Genomic DNA, 20,681 nt, shown 5'->3' on the forward strand with positions numbered 1-20,681 from the left:
TGGCTAGGAGCGTGAGGGCAGAGCGGGGCCAGGCTAGGAGCACGGGGGCAGAGCAGGGCCAGGCTAGGAGCGCGAGGGCAGAGTGGCCAGGCTAGAAGCGCGAGGGTGGAGAGAGGCCAGGCTATGCAGAGGGCGCGGGGGCAGAGAGGGGCCAGGCTAGGAGCACGAGGGCAGAGCAGGGCCAGGCTAGGAGCGTGAGGGTGGAGAGGGGCCAGGCTATGCAGAGGGCGCGGGGGCAGAGAGGGGCCAGGCTAGGCAGTGAGTGAAGCAGGATCTCGCTTAGCACACGTGGGGAAGAGCTGATATGCTTAGCATGCTGTAAAGAGCTGGACTTCAACGGAAGGTGTCCTGGCTCAAATCCGGGTGTCTTCATCTGTGATGTGATGTCAGTGCCTACTCTACCCAATGGGTCGACGGCCAGGATCAGGGTGAGATGTTAAGGGCCTCCCACTGTGCCCTGTACACAGCAGGTGCTCAAGACCTGTCAAACCTATCACTGCGATGACTGACTTTAAGCATACATGCCAGCACCAGGCTAGAGACATGGAAAGGATGAAGATACCAATCCGGAGTCTACAGGACTCAGGTTCTAGCCAGTGCATGCAGGCCTAGTCACTTCAGTTGTGCCTGACTCTTTGCGACCCTATGGACGGTAGCCCACCCAGCCCCTTTGTCCACGGGATTCTCCAAGAAAGAATACTGGAGTTGGTTGTCATTCCCCTTCTCCAGGAGATCTTCCCAACCCAGGGATCAAACCTGGGTCTTCTGCACTGCAGGTGAACTCTTTATCGTCTGAGCCACCAGGGAAGCCTAGTTCTAGGCAGCGAGGGGGCCAAATGCTGCTGTCCTGAGCACAGCAGGGAAGGTACCATGGGACCTCCCAGGGCAATTCGAAAAACAGGCATCATGGGACCCTCCCTAATCATAGCCCCTTGTGGTCACGACAGTTTGAAAAGCAGTATTCCAGCAGCAAACAGCAGTTTCACCCCCACGCGTCTACGCACTGGGTGCCTGGGGAGGCCAGACCCAGATGTTTGGGGCAATGAGTGCTGTTGATCCGAGAAAGGGGATGACGAGGCCCTGAGGTTATCTGGAGCTAGAAGTCATATGATGCAGAACAGAGCGGCAGCAGCGAGCAAGCGGCCCTGCAGCTGGCCCTCAGGGAGCCAACGTGCTCAGGCCCAGCAACGTGCTGGGCCCGGGCCGCCACCGGCCACAGCCACCCGAGTCCAGGCCAGAAGAGCAGCAAAAACACTGTCCCTGCAAAAGAGGCTCCCCAGACGAAAGCCCCAAGGTGCTGCGTCTCCTACTGAAGCCTGAGGACTCCTGCCAAGCTCCGCACGGCCCTCCACGTGCAAACGCATGCAAGGGAGCGAGTACCTTCCCGCCGCCGGATCTCGCTGATCTGCTCCTCCAGGGCCCTCCGCAGGTGCTGGTACGAGAGCACATCCCACTCCAGCCGCTTCCGCAGGGCAAAGACACTGCTCAACTCAGCCTGCAGGGCACTGACACTTTGGTAAAACAAGATACCGGAATTTATAAAAGATCTACTTGTGCTGTAAAAAAAACCCAGCCAGCCTTCCTTTGATTTTTATGTTATTTGTGAGATGTTTGTCTTTTTTTCTTTTTCTGGCTATAAAAGTAAATACAAGTTCATAGAACATTTAAAATATAAAAGTGAAAAAAATATTTTTAAATATAAGTATGAAAAAAGCAAAAATTACTATAACCCCAACATCAAAGAACATATGGCAGACTGTATTCCCTCTAATCTTTCTCCCTGAGTATTGTTATAAGGTTGAAATCATACTGGACATAAAAAACTACATTGTGCATTGCTCGTTTAAATATCTCCCTCCATTTTCAGAAATAATTTACAAGCATCACTTTTAATGATTATGTAATATTAAGCTGGGTAAACGACCCAGCGTTTACTTTAAATCCTCCCCTATCAGTGAACATTTGGGTCCTTTCCCAAGTTTCTGCTCCAGATGTAGCTAGGTAGATATCATTTAATTCTTCGGAATGTTTCTCTGTTTGGAATACTGTCTTGCACAGGCTTGGGTATGGAAGGAAGGCTCTAGAGGGTCTGCTGTGTCACCCCAAAAAGAGGTGGCGCTGGAGGTTAAGGGCGAGGGGCAAGAGGGACAAGAAAAAGAAGAGAAGAGTGAGAGCTGAAAGCAGGAGGGACTGAAGCACCGATCTAAGGTTCAACAAAAGACTAAAGCGGTGGGTTAGCCACTCACAGATGAAGAGCCAAATGGACTTTTGTTTGAGGGGTGGGACGATGTAACAATACGGTGCTGACCTGCGCAGAGGGCTTGATGAACTCAGGGGCGGCCCTGAGAAAGCCCACCTCCCAGAATCCACACTGACGGGGGAGGGCCGTCCCCCCGAGCTCTCTCCAGTGATGGGAACGCCTTGTATCCACACCGATGAGCATGGCACAGCCACCGGTGGGTCGCGCCTGCTGGGCGTCTGAAAGGGGCTACACTCCGAGGCACCGAATGCCCGGTGTGGTAACTGAAACGTGTGCGGTCACACGGCCAGCGGCTGCCGGACTGCACGTGCTTCCAGGCGGGGCTCCGTGGGTGAGCACACGGCAGGGGTCTGAACCGACTCCACGGGCTCCTGTAGGGACACGGACTCCAGCAGACACCTGAGCGACACACACACTGTCCCCTCAAAGCCCTGTGCCGAGAGGCTTGCTTCTCACCCAGGTTAGCTTCTGGAGACAGATTCCCTGCAGCACGACGACTGGGTCAAAGCAAACGAACACGCTTTGCGACTCCTGAAACGCCTTAGCGAGTCAGAAAGCTCGTCTTAAATACCAAGAAATGCGTCACTCTGTCTCGCACGTGACCTTTTTTCCCCGAGAAGGCCCATCAACACTTAGAAAATGTAGGAAAGAGTTTATCAATGTGTGGGTTTTTTTTTTAGGGAGCGGGCCCATCAGCTTTCATCGGGTTGTTCTAGAGGGGTCCACAGCCCCAAATGCTAAGGAGACGTCGCTCTAAGATACGAGCGCCACGGACTCAAGTCCCTCTTCTCCTCCAGCGACTCCCTTCAGCTCCGTCCATCGAACTGCACGAAGAAATCAACATCTATTGGAAGGAAAATAAACCATCATGTCTAATCTTCTATGCTCGCTGCTTTGAAGATGGTTCATTGTGAGGCAGCCTCCTTGCCAGGGAAGGGGCCTTCCCAGCAACTTGTACCTAGTTCCATTTCAAGACAATCATAATGATCAATTTGTAAGGCTGATGGAAAACCTCACAGAGGTGTCATAGCACAGCACTCGCTCAGATGCGGTCGTGCTGCAGACACATTTAACCAGGGGGAAAAAAAAGACTGCTCCAGCGAAGCTTCTGCGATGAGAGCTGGGGCGAGCTGACTGCTTCACTCCTTCTCCACTCTCTGGCAGGGAGAAAAGTACACAGCTGCTGCTCCTGCGTCGGTCATCCCTGTTTCCCCAGCCCCAGGATCCCTGCACGGCGTGAGGAGTCGGGGGAACCAAAGGAGCTTCTCTCAGAGAGAAAGGACAGCCCTGCGCCTTCCTCCTTCCGGGGAGGAGTCGGGCAGGAGCTGGGGGACGCCTGCCCCACGGCGCCAGCACTCATCGGCTCCAGGACCTCAGCGGTCAGCTCACTGGCCTGCCCTGCTGCCCTCCTCTGTAAAGCGGGGACGGTGCCTTTCCTTCAGGTATTTCGAGGAGTTAGTGAGATGTTATAAGGGAAAGAGTGCAGCACAGTGCCTGACACACACAAGGTCTTGATAAACATCAGCTCCTTCCTTCCATGTAAGTTAACGACTCCCAAACAGCAGGTACTCACAAGCCCAACCTTCTGCGACTCGTGAGTCACAGCCATGATCTTCATCTGGAGAGGATTTAAACCCCCCAGGGCACATGTGGCCGCATATGGAGACAGCGCTGGTTGTCACAATTGGGGCAGGGGAGGGTGTCATTGCCACGTGGTGGCAAAAGTCAGAGACGTCATTAAACGTTCTACGATGTACAGGACAGCCTCTCAAGGCAAAAAGTTGTTGTTGTTCTTTAGTCACTAAGTTGTATCTGATCGTTTTGTGACCCCGTGAACTACAGCCCACCAGGCTCCTCTGTCCATGGGTTTTCCCAGGCAAGAATACTGGAGTGGGCTGCCATTTCCTTCTCCATGGGACTCTCCATCCCAGGGATCGAACCCGTGTCTCCTGCATTGCAGGTGGATTCTTTTACCGCTGAGTCACCTGGGAAGCCCTTGACAAAAATTTATCTAGCCCCAAATCCCAACAGTGCTGAGAATGAGAAAGTCTGAGTCACAGGCAAACACAAACTGTCCCCTGTCCTCAAGATGACAGCTGTGCAGTAAGGGCCCAGGCCCCAGAGCCAGGGAGCTCTGAGCTCTGAGAATCCTAAGTGCAGGAGCTTAGAAATACCCTTAACATCCCTGAGAGCAGATGTCCATTTCTGTGACACGGGGCTGAAGTGTTGCTGTGAGGAATGAATCATAAAGCTGTCCGTGGCCAGCTGCTCTCTCCCCACCTGCTCTTACCAACTTTAGTTACAAGTACGTCACCCATCTCCAGTCACCCACCTTTCGCTGCCAGTTTGCAGGGGGTGAGCAGCCCTGGAGGTTGGCTGAGCCCACCCGAGCCCATGGCTCCGCCCTCTGGCTACAGCAAGGTCTGAGGGCTCAAAGCCCCCTGCAAGCTGAGTGTGCGGACAATGGGATACTGAGGCATATGAGACTTCTCACATCGCTGTTAGTCTTAACAAGTGTTACATTTATTGAGTATTTCCTTTGTGCCAGGCATCAGGACTTCACATATTAGCATCACGTTTTAAACAACCCTCTAAGGTAGGTAGGGAGGTAGGTGAACAGGTAGGTCTGTAGGCAGGGCAAGCTCAATGCACAAATACTGACATGTATCTTGAGGCTCAGGGTGAAAAGTGACTTATCCAGGAGCTGAGAGCTGCTGAATGCATTTTGACTCTGAACATGGACAGGAGACCTTTTAAGCATCCGTTAGACGCAGTCTGGCCTGCCCTCGTGCCATGCACGCTTTGATTCATTAAGGAAGAGCCTGCAGGACTCAGAGCCACCACCGTGAGGCGGAGGAGGGTGACAGCGGTCACTTCTGCCCACAGAGCCTCTGGGCGCCCAGTCAGGGTTAGCGCCACGGTCAAGCCCACTGCGCCCACTCCCCATCTGAGGTCCCCAGACTACTCAACCCACCCCAGGTGAAAACGACGAGCCCCAGAGGCTTCTTAAAGAAGCTTCCTTTCAGAGTGAGACCGACTCCAGAACTTCATCAGCATGCTTTCATTTTCCTTAAAACTCACTTCAGACTAAAAATCCTGAACATTATCTCAACGTAAAAGGGTTGGGGGCAGGCGAGGGGCGGACTTTAAAGAGGGAATTCATCCACTGAGTATCTCCCGAGGGCCTACTGCGTGCCAGCCCCTGTGACAAGCACTGGGACACGCGGACGCCGGACAGGACGCCGGCCCACAAGGCGCTGATGGCCAGGAGAGGCGGCCAGCCACTGCAGGGCGGTGACGGAGGGAGGGGAGGGCCATCGCGAGGGCAGAACAGCAGAGGGGCGCCTGTCCTGGGGGCTCATGCAGGCCTCCCGACAAGGGCGTTCCTCGAATGCTCAAGGATGAGTTGGGGGCAGAGCAGAGTGCAGAAGCCCTCTGAAGGCAGAGGCAGGGAACCCGGCCCCAGGGACAACGAGGACTCTACGTATGACAGCTCAGCTGGTAAGGAATCCACCTGCACTGCAGGAGACCCTGGTTCGATTCCTGGGTTGGGAAGATCCGCTGGAGAAGGCATAGGCTGCCCACTCCAGTATTCTTGGGCTTCCTTTGTGGCCGAAGACAAGGAGCGGTGAAGGGTGAGTTTCCTCAGCCTTTTATGATGGGACACTTTAGACATAAACAGATGAAGACAAGCTGACATCACGAGCCCCCACCCACCGCAGCCTGCCCTGACAGCCGGGGGCCGCGGCCGACTGTCCTCTGTCGGCGTGCCCGCCCGCCCCGTCTGCTTCTGTGCAGCCGTGAAACGAAGCCCAGAGGTTGATACCCTTCCACCTGTCACCATCCCAACACGCACAGACGTGACCTCTGCACAGGAGAATCACTGAGGCCAGCCCGGGGCTGGGCCCAGATGGACCCAGGGGTGTCAGCTGCCTGGACCCGGCCAGGGTGGGAGCCAGGCCACCAGCCGACCATCAGTGTTCTCGCCATGTCTCTTGGCACCACCCCACCGCGGCAGTGCTGTGAGGACACAGGCCACGCCAGGACAGGGACACACCGCCGTCACTCACCACCTGCGAGACTTTAGACGGTCATCTCACCTCTCCAAGTTTCCATGGCCTTGTTTATGGAAAACAGGGCCAGTAATGACATTTACCGCTCAGAGCGGCCGTGGGGGCTAGGAGAGGTGGCACACGTGGAGGCACTTTCTGTATCTGTAATAAGGTCTGGTAAAAGCCTGAGTAATTAGTACTAGTGATGTTTTTATCCAATGTACGTGCTATGTCGTTTCAGTCGTGTCCGACTCTGTGCAACCCTATGAACTGTAGCCCACCAGCTTCCTCTGTCCCTGGGATTCCCCGGGCAGGAATACTAGAGTGGGTTGCCATTTCCTTCTCCAGGGGATCCTCCCAACCCAGCGATCAAACCCGTACATCTCCTGCAGTGCCAGGTGAGTTCCCTACCACTAGCACCACCTGGGGAGCCCTTATCCTGTATTTGCTGCCAAAAAAATCATACCACTCTTGCTGCTGCTGGTGCTGCTAAGTCGCTTCAGTCGTGTCCGACTCCGTGCGACCCCATAGACAGCAGCCAACCAGGCTCCCCCGTCCCTGGGATTCTCCAGGCAAGAACACTGGAGTGGGTTGCCATTTCCTTCTCCAATGCATGAAAGTGAAAAGTGAAAGTCAAGTCACTCAGTCGTGTCCGACTCCGTGCGACCCCATAGACAGCAGCCAACCAGGCTCCTCCGTCCATGGGATTTTCCAGGCAAGAGTACTGGAGTGGGGTGCCACTGCCTTCTCCAACCACTCTTGCTAAGGAAGCAGGAATACCTGATTTAAAAAGGCAATCGCTGTCCAAGTATCTTAAGCTTCCTAAGCAAAGTGGGAAGTCTTTGCTGCCTCAGAAAGCAGCAGCATTTATTCAAAACACATGCGTGTTCTGTTTATGTGTCAGTCCAACAGAAGCCCTTACCTGTCTGAGTCCTGTAGAGATTTTACCAGGCGTGTATAGATGTCCCGTTCTTTCTTTATGACCTGAATCAGCTCTTCATAGCTTAATTGTTGCTTTTCCTGAAAATGACAAGGGGCATCTGACATTAAGAGAAGAATTCCGAAGGAGCGCATCCTTACACTATGCAAACACATGTGGACGCTTTGGTGTGTAAATCCAAAGGTGATGCCCCGTGCCAGGCTCTAGGCCAGGCCGCGGTCGGAGAGCGCCACCTGCAGGCGGAGTGGGGAACGACCGCCCACGGCAGCGGAGGCGGCGTGCAGGGCTCACCCACAGTGGACACGTTACCCAGCTGCTGCGGAAGGGGCACCTTGATGCCCGGCTGCCCTCTGTGAGACCGCACCCCCTCAGAGCTGCAGGCCGTCATTTTCACAACACTACGAAGGTGGCCTTTCCACATGTGTTCTTCCTCCCAAGAAAAGACATTCCTCAAACAAAACCCGACAACATTAGGGACAAGGGACTTAATAGGTCAGGGGACGGACGCGTGCTTCTCAGGCTCTGTGAGCAGACTGGTGAGAGAGACCTGAGGGGCCTCTGCCACTTGCTGGCTACGTGACCTCAGCTAGCCAGCTCAGCACACCTCTTTGAGATGCAGGCTCCTCGTTTATGAAGGCGTACGTAATTCTGTGAATTCCACAAATGTGAAGCTTTATTTACAGCTCAGATCTTGGCTCTGGTACTTACCAGTTCTGGGGCCGCAAGAAGCTACTGACTAGAGCCACCTGAAAAATGGGGGAAAGCGTCACCACTTTACAGGGCTACAAGCAGATAAAAGTTCAACTGTGTGCTAGAGGAACCAAGGATCCCAGGGGAAAAGGCCAAGAAAGTCAGAAACAACCCATGTCTACAGCACTCTGCCATGTCGGAAAACAAGGAAGTGCTTAAATAATGGAGCACTGTCAAAAGGACACAGGAGCCAGTTTGAAAAGGCCAAACCTGGGACAATCTGAGCATCAAAATAACAGCAGTAACAGATACAACCCACTGAGGAAAACCGAAGTTCATGTCCACAAGGCCACGAGTAAGTTAATACACGGGAAGAAGAGCAGGCTTTTCTTTACAGCAAAACAACTAATAAATGTAGAAGGAATAATACAGTTAGAAGAATCACCATTTGCCAACCATCATGGTAATAAATAGTTCAGCCTCCATAAAAGGAGACTAAAACTGATGGGCAAAAGTCTGAAGACCGGAGTGTGTACCTAACTCAACACCTCCCCTCAAATACTAATTACAAAGGGAGAGAGAGCGACGGCATAGTCGAGACCAGGCAGACGCCACCCTCACGGTTACCCAAGTCAGCAGGGCCGGGAATGGGGCAAATCTAAGCCACGTGCTGCCGGAGAGGACACGCTGAGAACTCAGCCTCTCTCCCGGGACACCCTGCCAGAGAGGCCTCGGCTGAATCCTGTCACCAGGAAGTGTCGCACAGACCCACCTGAAGGAGGCGCCACAAGAGGCCTGGCCTGGACACTTCGGAAGTCTCAGGGCCAAGAACATCAAAAAGACGGAAGGCTAGACTGTGAAATGCGACACGTGACCCTGAACTGGCTCCTGCGGTGAGGAAGGGCGTTAGCGGGCCAGCGGGTGAGATGCGAATGAGCCTGAGGGTGGGCGGTGGTGCGGGTCCCTGCCGGCCCCTGGTGTGACGGCCGTGCGGCGTCACACGGGACCGCGTCCCCTCTACAGGAGTGCACACTCGGGGAGTGTGCACACACAGGAGACCAGTACTCGGGGCGACGGGCTCCACACGAGCAACTGACTCTCAGACGGCTCAGGACAAGCAAAACCCTTTATTCTTGTAATCTGCTTATAAATCTGAAATTATTTCAAAATAAGAAAAAGTAAAAATAAAGAAGGAAAGTTAACGTGTGCACAACCCCTGGCACAGACTAGGTGGTCCTGAATGCCAGGAAGACACCTGGTCTGTGCAGAGAGGGGCTGCAAACGGTCCTCACGTTTCACGTGGCCTCAGCCTGGCCCCTAAAGCTCAGGTAGCGTCCTGAGACAGCGCTTCCGACCCCGATGGACACTCAAACACGCAGGAGGGGGAAAAGCTACATCTTCATTCCCACTAACCTCTACCTGAAGTTTAGCATTTTCTTCATTTAGGAGCTGAAGGAACGCTGCTACGGCCACAAACCCCAGCAGTTCAGTAGAGTGTTTCCCCGAGATCTGGTCAGCAGAGGAAGCATAGGTACTAGGTGCACGCTGCAGGTATCTCAAAATATCTATTCTTATCACTACTTCAAAACTACGGCAGTCGCTGCTCACCACTCCAAAGCAACACCAGTTTTTTATATTTACAGCCAACTTTTTATATTTTGACAATCGAACTTCAAAATAACTGGTTTCCTTTATAAACCTGTGCACATATTTTCTGCATATAAATACTTTTCCAGGGAAGGCCTTGGCTCCCGCAGATTACCAAAGGGATACAGAGGGCAAAAAGGTTAGGAGCCCGTTACCTGGAAGAACGCTGCTACCACCAAGGTCAAGGCAACCCTGCCAACGAAAGGTTTCCACGCTAACCCGCTTGTTTGGTCGTGAGAAGTCAGCCACCCACAGCGCTAGAAACGTCAGGCCCTCTTGTAATTCATGTCACAGGTCAGTGGCTCAAGGTGCGCCCAGCTGCCTCCGTACACAGTCCCCAGCGCCAGCTCCCACGCACACACACCGCGCGTGCAGACAGAGGACCCCGGGGCAGCGCCTGGAGGAACGTGCCACGGTATCCAGACGAAGAGGCCATCAGCCATGGTGCCAAGTGCACTCTAGCATTTTCTCATGTAATCCTCACAAGCCAGTGGGCTCAGGCCTTACCACTCTCCCCATTTTGGTGATGAGGGAACCGGAGCATGGAGGCACGGTACGGAGGCAGAGTGTGGACCCAGGCGGCCAGGATCCAGGGCCTGAGCTCCTCAATCCACCCATGAATGACCCACGATGGATGCAAAGCCCTGGGAGCCTGGGGACACGGTCACTGTCAGCCGCATTAAAGGTCAGCCAACACTGACAAGGAAAATTAGAAAACCTACTACACCTTGAGCGTCTACCATGAGAGGCAGGGATGGTTAAGAGCATGTGACCTTCCTTATTAGCTGTGTGAACTTGAGCGAGTCACTCAACTTCTCTGCACTTCAATATCCTCACCTATAAACAGAGCTAATAATTCTGCATACTTCACAGGGCTATGAAAGAGAGGAGCTGAGCTAATCCACACAACATTCTCGCGCTGATGCCCAGCATGGAGTAAACACTTGATGAGTGTCAGCCACAGTCACCACTCCTATGTCCTAGGCCAGGCCTATCACACAGGTCATCTCTCCCCACGCCTACGTCCTAGGCCGGGTCCATCACACAGGTCATCTCTCACCACTCCTATGTCCTAGGCCGGGCCCATCACACAGGTCATCTCTGAACATTCCTACGTCCTAGGCCGGGCCCATCACACGGGTCATCTCTCACCATTCCTATGTCCTAGGCCGGGTCCATCACACGGGTCATCTCTCACCATTCCTATGTCCTAGGCCGGGTCCATCACACAGGTCGTCTCTCACCATTCCTATGTCCTAGGCTGGGTCCATCACACAGGTCGTCTCTCACCATTCCTATGTCCTAGGCCGGGCCCATCACACAGGTCGTCTCTCACCATTCCTATGTCCTAGGCCGGGCCCATCACACAGGTCGTCTCTCACCATTCCTATGTCCTAGGCCGGGCCCATCACACAGGTCGTCTCTCACCATTCCTATGTCCTAGGCCGGGCCCATCACACAGGTCGTCTCTCACCATTCCTATGTCCTAGGCCGGGCCCATCACACAGGTCGTCTCTCACCATTCCTATGTCCTAGGCCGGGCCCATCACACAGGTCGTCTCTCACCATTCCTATGTCCTAGGCCGGGCCCATCACACAGGTCATCTCTCACCATTCCTATGTCCTAGGCCGGGCCCATCACACAGGTCATCTCTCACCATTCCTATGTCCTAGGCCGGGCCCATCACACAGGTCATCTCTCACCATTCCTATGTCCTAGGCTGGGTCCATCACACAGGTCATCTCTCACCATTCCTATGTCCTAGGCTGGGTCCATCACACAGGTCGTCTCTCACCATTCCTATGTCCTAGGCTGGGTCCATCACACAGGTCGTCTCTCACCATTCCTATGTCCTAGGCCGGGTCCATCACACAGGTCGTCTCTCACCATTCCTATGTCCTAGGCCGGGCCCATCACACAGGTCGTCTCTCACCATTCCTATGTCCTAGGCCGGGCCCATCACACAGGTCGTCTCTCACCATTCCTATGTCCTAGGCCGGGTCCATCACACAGGTCATCTCTCACCATTCCTATGTCCTAGGCCGGGCCCATCACACAGGTCGTCTCTCACCATTCCTATGTCCTAGGCCGGGCCCATCACACAGGTCGTCTCTCACCATTCCTATGTCCTAGGCCGGGCCCATCACACAGGTCATCTCTCACCATTCCTATGTCCTAGGCTGGGTCCATCACACAGGTCATCTCTCACCATTCCTATGTCCTAGGCTGGGTCCATCACACAGGTCGTCTCTCACCATTCCTATGTCCTAGGCTGGGTCCATCACACAGGTCGTCTCTCACCATTCCTATGTCCTAGGCCGGGTCCATCACACAGGTCGTCTCTCACCATTCCTATGTCCTAGGCCGGGCCCATCACACAGGTCGTCTCTCACCATTCCTATGTCCTAGGCCGGGCCCATCACACAGGTCGTCTCTCACCATTCCTATGTCCTAGGCTGGGTCCATCACACAGGTCATCTCTCACCATTCCTATGTCCTAGGCCGGGCCCATCACACAGGTCGTCTCTCACCATTCCTATGTCCTAGGCCGGGCCCATCACACAGGTCGTCTCTCACCATTCCTATGTCCTAGGCCGGGCCCATCACACAGGTCATCTCTCACCATTCCTATGTCCTAGGCCGGGCCCATCACACAGGTCATCTCTCACCATTCCTATGTCCTAGGCCGGGCCCATCACACAGGTCGTCTCTCACCATTCCTATGTCCTAGGCTGGGTCCATCACACAGGTCGTCTCTCACCATTCCTATGTCCTAGGCTGGGTCCATCACACAGGTCGTCTCTCACCATTCCTATGTCCTAGGCTGGGTCCATCACACAGGTCATCTCTCACCATTCCTATGTCCTAGGCCGGGCCCATCACACAGGTCGTCTCTCACCATTCCTATGTCCTAGGCCGGGCCCATCACACAGGTCGTCTCTCACCATTCCTATGTCCTAGGCCGGGCCCATCACACAGGTCATCTCTCACCATTCCTATGTCCTAGGCCGGGCCCATCACACAGGTCATCTCTCACCATTCCTATGTCCTAGGCTGGGTCCATCACACAGGTCATCTCTCACCATTCCTATGTCCTAGGCCGGGCCCATCACACAGGTCATCTCTCACCATTCCTATGTCCTAGGCCGGGCCCATCACACAGGTCGTCTCTCACCATTCCTATGTCCTAGGCTGGGTCCATCACACAGGTCGTCTCTCACCATTCCTATGTCCTAGGCTGGGTCCATCACACAGGTCATCTCTAACAGTGACAACCACCCCAGCAGGTGTATCAGCCTTCCCACTGTGCAGATGAATTAACTGATTCTCCGAGAGGACAGGTCATGTCTTTGAGTCCACTCAGCTATTAAGCTGCAGTCAGAATGTGTGCTTAGGTACATAATTAACCAAGAAGGACTAGGAAGAAAGATGAGTAAATATGGACCTTGGGTGGGTGGATGGTGTAGATTCCAGCTGTAGGACAGACACACCCAGGGAAAGAATCCCGACCCTGGGGGCCTTACCTGGATCGCCCTGAGCCGGGGTAGAAGCCCCAGAAGACCGCCCACTGCGGTGTGGGGCCTGGGGGCCTGGCTGGGTCCCTTCCCCTCCTTCCAGCAGCCACTGCGAGCCTCCCCCAGGTTTCCCAGGCCACTGCTCGCCTCAGCCCCCACCCTCCACCTGCCAGCTGGCCACACCTGCGCTCCCTTTCCTGCCCTTCCGTCCCAACAGAGTCAGGAAACCCCTCCACCTGGGCTCCCCAGGGGGAACAGCCCCTCCTCCTTGGAGACCACACTCCAGCAGGCAGCCCCCTCCAGGGATACCCTCCTCATACCTTACAGAGGGAGACCCTCCCCCAGCCCCGAGGCGCCTGATTCACCTTCCCCTTCACCCAGAGCCTGTGGACCAACTCCACGTTCACAGGCCTGCGGACCCCTCGGGGGCAAGGGGTCATCCCGAGCCAGGCACACTGCTCGGCACAGGTCAAATGCCGCCGCAGATGCTGAAATGCTGATTACAAAGATACAAGGGGAATACAGGGACCAATGAGTCTTAAGCGGAGAGACCCCTGTGGGTATTTTGCACAATGGAGTCAGAGTGAGTCAGTGTCTTCCTAGAAGCAAATCGCTCACCCACGTTAAACAAATGAACTCTTTGGAGCCGTCTGGGTCCCATTTCATCCATCACCTATTCCTCGGCGTTGAATCATGCCCGATTACAGTGAAGTCATCTGGCTCCCTGGGCAGAGCTGAAAACCCCTGGATCTCCTCAGCACAGAAGCAGAGGGCCAGGTGGCCCGAGGGAGATCACAAGGAGCCCCTGCCCCCCACCCTCCACCCTGCCCCTCCACACCAGGCAGAGCCCTGGAGTCCACGCCCCTTGGCACCTATGAGTCTCCAGGACGTTCCCAATACACACTCCCTTTCATTGCTGTTTTGCTCAAACTCTTCACCCTTGGATCCTAAGGCCTGCCGTCAAAAGAAGTTTAACTGATACCTGTACATTACTTCTAATCATCTCAAGAGGTAGGCATGTAACTCCCCATATTACAGATTAGGAAGGTAAGTTCAGAGAGGAGGTGACTTGCCCAAGGTCACAGAGTTAACAAGCAGTAGAACTGACACGCCGACACCAAAGCCGAGGCACCGTCTGCCCCACCAGTCTCCTCAGAGACCGGAAGGAAACACGTGCAATGCCCAGACCTCAATCTGGAGAGGCGCAGACACGTGAAGAGCAAGCTTAATGGCTCACTTCTTGGTAATCAGGGCAATTCAGTAGCCTGGTAGATAGAGGCTGGTCGATTTCAGGAGCTATATCACAGCTCTGCAACACAGACATTTATTTTACTACTCGGGAAATTGAGCAGTGATGTCCCAACCACGTCAGCAGCCAACCTATAAATCTCTGGCTGCAGCAAGTTAAACATGGTCATTGTGTTTTACTCCCTGTCCTTCAATTCCCTGACCATCCAGCATTAATTCTCAGGATCACACACGATTAGAAGGAAAACAGACTGCCCAGAGTCAGTGGAGACATCATGACAGCCTCAAGTTCTTCATAGAAATGGGTAGAGAATAAACTCTAAAATCAACACAAAACAGCCAAGGGCAGAGCACGGGAAAAAAAAAAAAATTCATGTTTTCTACAAAGAAAGAACTACAATCTGAAAAAAACACCTTTCTCAGGAGGAAAAATACTGTAGACTGCAACAGCTGGGATTTCTTAAACTGACACCTAGAAATTTCCAATTTCTAAAAGATCATTTATAATCTTTTATCCTCAATTTGCAATTACTCTTGCAGAACAGAATTAAAACCTTTGCTAAAATACCTAAGTATTTTTGCAGTCATTTAAACATCACCAGGATCTAAAATATAATGGAAATGCCCACGGGATGACTTTATACTTGTGGTTCTAAGAAGTACAGAAAACATTAGTCTGAAAGACTGAAAACACAGTGATACCGACAATCAGACTACAGACATGAAATTTTAAATCACTCAACTGTCCAATAAATTTAGAAATATTTTGTTCAACATTTACACCATTTTTTACATGTCTAAAATATGATTCAAAATAGTAAAGTTTAACTAAATATATTCAAATTAGTGACGATCTGTCCATCTAAAAAACCTGATGCAATATTGTAAAGTTAAAAACTAAAATAAATAAATTTTTAAAAAATAAATTTTAAAAAAATTTAAAAAAACCTGATGGGCTGCTATCTTATTTCAAAACAAACTGTGCCTCCTGAAAAGATGCTCAATATCACTATTAGAAAAATGCAAATCAAAACTACAATAAGGTATGACCTCAAACCAATCAGAATGGCCACCATTACAAAGTCTACAGATAATAAATGCTGGAGAGAGTGTGGAGGAAAAAAAAAAAACCCTCCTACATTGTTATCGGGGGTATAAAATTGGTGCAGGCACTGGGGAGAAAGGTATCAGTTCAGTTCAGTTGCTCAGTCGTGTCCGACTCTTTGGGACCCCATGAACTGCAGCACGCCAGGCCTCCCTGTCCATCACCAACTCCCGAGGTTCACCCAGACTCACATCCATCGAGTCAGTGATGCCATCCAGCCATCTCATCCTCTGTTGTCCCCTTCTCCTCCTGCCCCCAATCCCTCCCAGCATCAGGGTCTTTTCCAATGAGTCAACTCTTCGCATGAGGTGGCCAAAGTATTGGAGTTTCAGCTTTAGCATCATTCCTTCCAAAGAAATCCCAGGGCTGATCTCCTTCAGAATGGACTGGTTGGATCTCCTTGCAGTCCAAGGGACTCTCAAGAGTCTTATCCAACACCACAGTTCAAAAGCATCAATTCTTCAGCGCTCAGCCTTCTTCACAGTCCAACTCTCACATCCATACATGACCACTGGAAAAACCATAGCCTTGACTAGACAGACCTTTGTTGGCAAAGTAATGTCTCTGCTTTTCAATATGCTATCTAGGTTGGTCATAACTTTTCTTCCAAGGAGTAAGAGAAAGGTATGGAGACACCTTAAAAACCAAAAACAGAGCTGCCATGCGATCCAGCACTCCCACTCCTGGACAAAGGTCCAGAGAAAATTCTAACCTGAAAGGACACATGCACCCCATATACATACGTGTGTGTGTGTGTGTGTAGCTTCCAGAAAAACATCTCCTTCTGCTTTATTGACTATGCCAAAGCCTTCGACTGTGTGGATCACAATAAACTGTGGAAAATTCTGAAAGAGATGGGAATACCAGAGCACCTGACTTGCCTCTTGAGAAACCTATATGCAGGTCAGGAAGCAACAGTTAGAACTGGACATGGAACAAAAGACTGGTTCCAAATAGGAAAAGGAGTATGTCAAGGCTGTATATTGTCACCCTGCTTATTTAACTTAAATGCAGAGTACATCATGAGAAACGCTGGACTGGAAGAAACACAAGCTGGAATCAAGATTGCCAGGAGAAATATCAATAACCTCAGATATGCAGATGACAGCACCCTTATGGCAGAAAGTGAAGAAGAACTGAAAAGCCTGTTGATCAAAGTGCAAGAGGAGAGTGAAAAAGTTGGCTTAAAGCTCAACATTCAGAAAACGAAGATCATGGCATCTGGTCCCATCACTTCATGGCAAATAGATGGGGAAGCAGTGGAAACAGTGTCAGACTTTATTTTTTGGGGCTCCAAAATCACTGCAGATGGTGATTACAGCCATGAAATTAAAAGATGCTTACTCCTTGGAAGGAAAGTTATGACCAACCTAGACAGCATATTCAAAAGCAGAGACATTACTTTGCCAACAAAGGTCCGTCTAGTCAAGGCTATGGTTTTTCCAGTAGTCATGTATGGATGTGAGAGTTGCACTGCGAGGAAAGCTGAGCACTGAAGAATTGATGCTTTTGAACTGTGGTGTTGGAGAAGACTCTTGAGAGTCCCCTGGACTGCAAGGAGATCCAACCAGTCCATTCTAAAGGAGATCAGTCCTGGGTATTCATTGGAAGGACTGATGCTGAAGCTGAAATTCCAATACTTTGGCCACCTAATGTGAAGAGTTGACTCATTGGAAAAGACTCTGATGCTGGGAGGGCTTGGGGGCAGGAGGAGAAGGGGACGACAGAGGATGAGATGGCTGGATGGCATCACTGACTCGATGGACATGAGTCTGAGTGAACTCCAGGAGTTGGTGATGGACAGGGAGGCCTGGCGTGCTGCGATTCACGGGGCTGCAAAGAATCAGACGTGACTGGGCGACTGAAGTGAACTGACTGATGCATATGTGTATGTAATAGAGTATCACGTGGCCATAAAAAGAATGAAATGACGCCATCTGCAGCAACACGGATGGACCTAGACATTGTCGTACTGAGTGAGGTCAGAGACAAACATCATATGATAACCCGCATGTGTAGGACCTAAAAAAAATGATGCAGATGAACTTATCTAAGAAACAGGAAGACTCACAGACAGAACAACAAAGCTGTGGCTACCAAAGGGGCAGAGGAGAGAAGAGAAGCTGGGATCTGGGATGGACAGACACATACACACCACTATATACAAAACAAACGAGGACCTGCTGTATACACCGGAGAAGGCAGTGGCGCCCACTCCAGGACTCTCGCCTGGAGAACCCCATGGACGGAGGAGCCTGGAGGCTGCAGGCCATGGGGTCGCTAAGAGTCGGACACAACGGAGCGACTTCACTTTGACTTTTCACTTTCATGCATTGGAGAAGGAAATGGCAACCCACTCCAGTGTTCTTGCCTGGAGAATCCCAGGGACGGGGGAGCCGGGTGGGCTGCCGTCTCTGGGGTCGCACAGAGTCGGACACGACTGAAGCGACTTAGCAGCAGCAGCAGCTGTATACACAAGGAACTAGGTTTCGTATCTTGTAATAACCTATGTTGAAAAAGAATCTCAAGAAGAAAGTATATAGGGGCTTACGTAGTGGCTCAGCGGTTAAGCCTCCGCCTGCCAATGTGGGGTAATGGGCTCAACTCCTGGTCTGTGAAGACCCCACGTGGCTCAGAGCTACTGAGCCCGAGGGCCACCGCTGCCGAGCCTGCGCTCCAGAGCCCGCCAGCCGGGATGAGAGAAGCCACTGCGATGAGGGGCCCCTGCACACACGCACGCACACACGCACGCACACGCAGAGCTGCATCACTTTGCGGACACCTGAAGCTAGCACAACGAGGGTGAATTAACTGCACTTTAACGTTTTTAAAAGTTTTAAAAAAACAGACTGTGCCTGATTATGGGACTGTGCATCTTAATATCCCATTAAATTTGGTCAATGTCGAGGAACGGTAAGCCACTCAGAATCACACATTAGGCCCCTGAGATCCAGTTACCGTGCCTGCACATGACCACTCACGGGAAGACACAGAGCAAAGAGAGGAACCCAGGCCTCCAGATGCCTAGCCCTGTACAAAGGCCAAGTCCACACTGACACTCTTATTCAAGCAATGGCAGATTCAGGAGTGCTCAGAGCGAAGAAAGAGCTCCCAGGGCTCGGCAACGGCGCCCTCCAAGACCAGGGCTGACAGAGTGGACACGCAGTGCCACAGCCAGGACTGGAGCCAACACACTGAAACCACTTCTCCACCAGCTACAGAACAGCCCCTGCTGCGTGCACCCAACCACCCCAGCCCCTCCCCAAGACCAGCAGCCATGGGGTTGGTGCCTGCACAAGAGCAGGCCTCTAGCAGCCCACTCCAGCCCGAGCGCCCGAGTCTGTTCTGATGGCGTGCCCCGGCTACACCAGTTGTTATTCTAAGAATCATCCTTTCCAAAAACCACAAGTCATGATCAGAGTCATTCACCAGACAACGAGTTTGTGTAAGAATTCCTTGTTTTCTGAATGCCGGAACTTAATCAAAGGCAAGCTTAAAAAAAAAACCTGGCCTACAATAAACTCCTTTCCTGTGCCATTTCTGGCTCCCTCGTTGCATTACAGGCAAGCTTCGGGTCAGAACGCTGTGTATGCATCTCCACAAACCTGTACCATCAGTCATTCACTCAACAAACATCTTGGGCCAGGCACAGGGCAGGCGCTGCGATTCAGACACGGACGCCGTTCCCTTCCCCTGGGGGGCCTGCCGGGGTGCTTGGGTCTCGAGGGAGGGGAGGAGCCCCAGAGCCGCGACGCTCAGCGGCAGCCCGAGAGTGTGCAGGAGCCGCCAGGTCAGCGGGGAAGGACAAGGCATCCCAGGCTGACGAGGCAGCACACACAGGGCACGGAGCGGTGCAGACACGGTGCCTCCGCACATCTGCGGGAGGTGTCAGAGATGACGGGGGACGGAAGAAAAGGAGACCGGAAAGCTAGCCTGGGGCCCGATCGGGAAGGGCCTGCTGAGCCACTGCTCGTGTTCACGTCAGCTGGAAAATGGTCTTACCTCAAGATTACACAGTTCTCGAGAGGTGGACCCTAGGAGGCAGATATGAGGCTTGTCTTTTAACGAGCTGTGGTTTCTAGGTTTCCTGCACAGCACAAATACTAACACGTGGCTGAAGGACACCAGTCTGTAAGGAGGCAAGACACAGAAGCCCTCCTCCTGCCTGTTGTCAGCTCAATTATCAGCAAGGAGGCCTGGGAGGATCTTCAGATCAGAGGAGCCGACACGTATGTGTCAGGAAAGAATACGAATTTGCACGTGAGTGTCCAGTTTCAGTCGAGCTCACCTCTGAGAAGATGCTTTTGCCGCCTGGTGACTGAGAAGAGCACTTTTCTGTTACCAAGTCTTCACTCCTGAACTCGGGCTCCTCCGCCGGCACTGAGCCACAGTTCCGCTGTGCTGCTTCCAGATCTCTTTCATTGAATTTCTAAGGAAACAAACAAATCATATGAGTTTTCATCGAGAAAAAAAATACTAAGAGATGGTCCCAAGCTCTTTAACGGAAGATTTACTTTTTTCACAATACCCAGATATCCTCTAAATAGTTTCCATCAGCCACCAGTATCAGGCAATTACAAATGCATTCATGCACTGTTACAACCGCGAGAGCAGCACTCAGCCGGGTGTCGACAAGGACGGTGAGGCAGGCCTCGCCGCGCACTGGACTGGCCGAAAAGCTCAGCCACGTTTGCCCACAGGAACTTACGGAAAACCCAAATGAATTGTTAATACTAGTCATGTGACCCAAGATAGGCCCTTCTCTTTCTTCCAAACTCACCTCCATGGTGGCTGGGGTCCAAATGGCGCAAGAAAGCTCCAAAGTGCTGACAGACAGCAGTGAAGACCACCCTCTTTTTTTGCCAGACTCACCTTTTTCTGAGCATCCTTAGAAAAGAGTTTTTAAGCACAATAACAACAACAAAGAAAAGCTACGCTGAAGTAAGAACGTGTAAACACAAGAGGGACACGTGGTACCTGAGGCAACGAGGCCTTCTGAGCGGCGCTTTCTCTGAGGCTTCTGATCACTTGCTCTTGACTCTGCAATTTTTTATTGCTTTCACTCAACAGACTCTTGTAACAACTCTCCACTGCTTTCTCTCTCTCATTCACTTCATTGCGTAATTTCTCAACTTCATTTCTAAGGTCCTACCAGAAGCAAAAGAAAAAACGGAAGTTGCTTGACAAGTCGAGGTAACAACCTTTCACCTGTTTACCTTATTG

At 52.1% G+C, this 20,681-nt stretch overlaps 1 protein-coding gene across 9 annotated transcripts in view; it reads right to left on the reverse strand.

The window, feature by feature from the left end:
• CDK5RAP2 (CDK5 regulatory subunit associated protein 2) overlaps window positions 1-20,681 on the reverse strand; it is a 182,635-nt gene that overhangs the window by 76,902 nt on the left and 85,052 nt on the right. For 8 of the 9 annotated variants that reach the window (XM_061426676.1, XM_061426677.1, XM_061426682.1 and 5 more), the window contains 4 exons: window positions 20,436-20,606; window positions 19,747-19,887; window positions 7,235-7,332; window positions 1,381-1,511 (listed from right to left, as the gene is read on the reverse strand). In XM_061426676.1, the coding sequence (XP_061282660.1) occupies window positions 1,381-1,511; window positions 7,235-7,332; window positions 19,747-19,887; window positions 20,436-20,606 (541 nt within the window). The remainder of the gene's footprint in view (window positions 1-1,380; window positions 1,512-7,234; window positions 7,333-19,746; window positions 19,888-20,435; window positions 20,607-20,681) is intronic. The other variant, XM_061426679.1, reaches the window with a different exon arrangement.

The sequence above is a fragment of the Bos javanicus genome, chromosome 8 (genome assembly GCF_032452875.1).
Source record: "Bos javanicus breed banteng chromosome 8, ARS-OSU_banteng_1.0, whole genome shotgun sequence".
NCBI classification, from domain to species: Eukaryota; Metazoa; Chordata; class Mammalia; order Artiodactyla; family Bovidae; genus Bos; species Bos javanicus.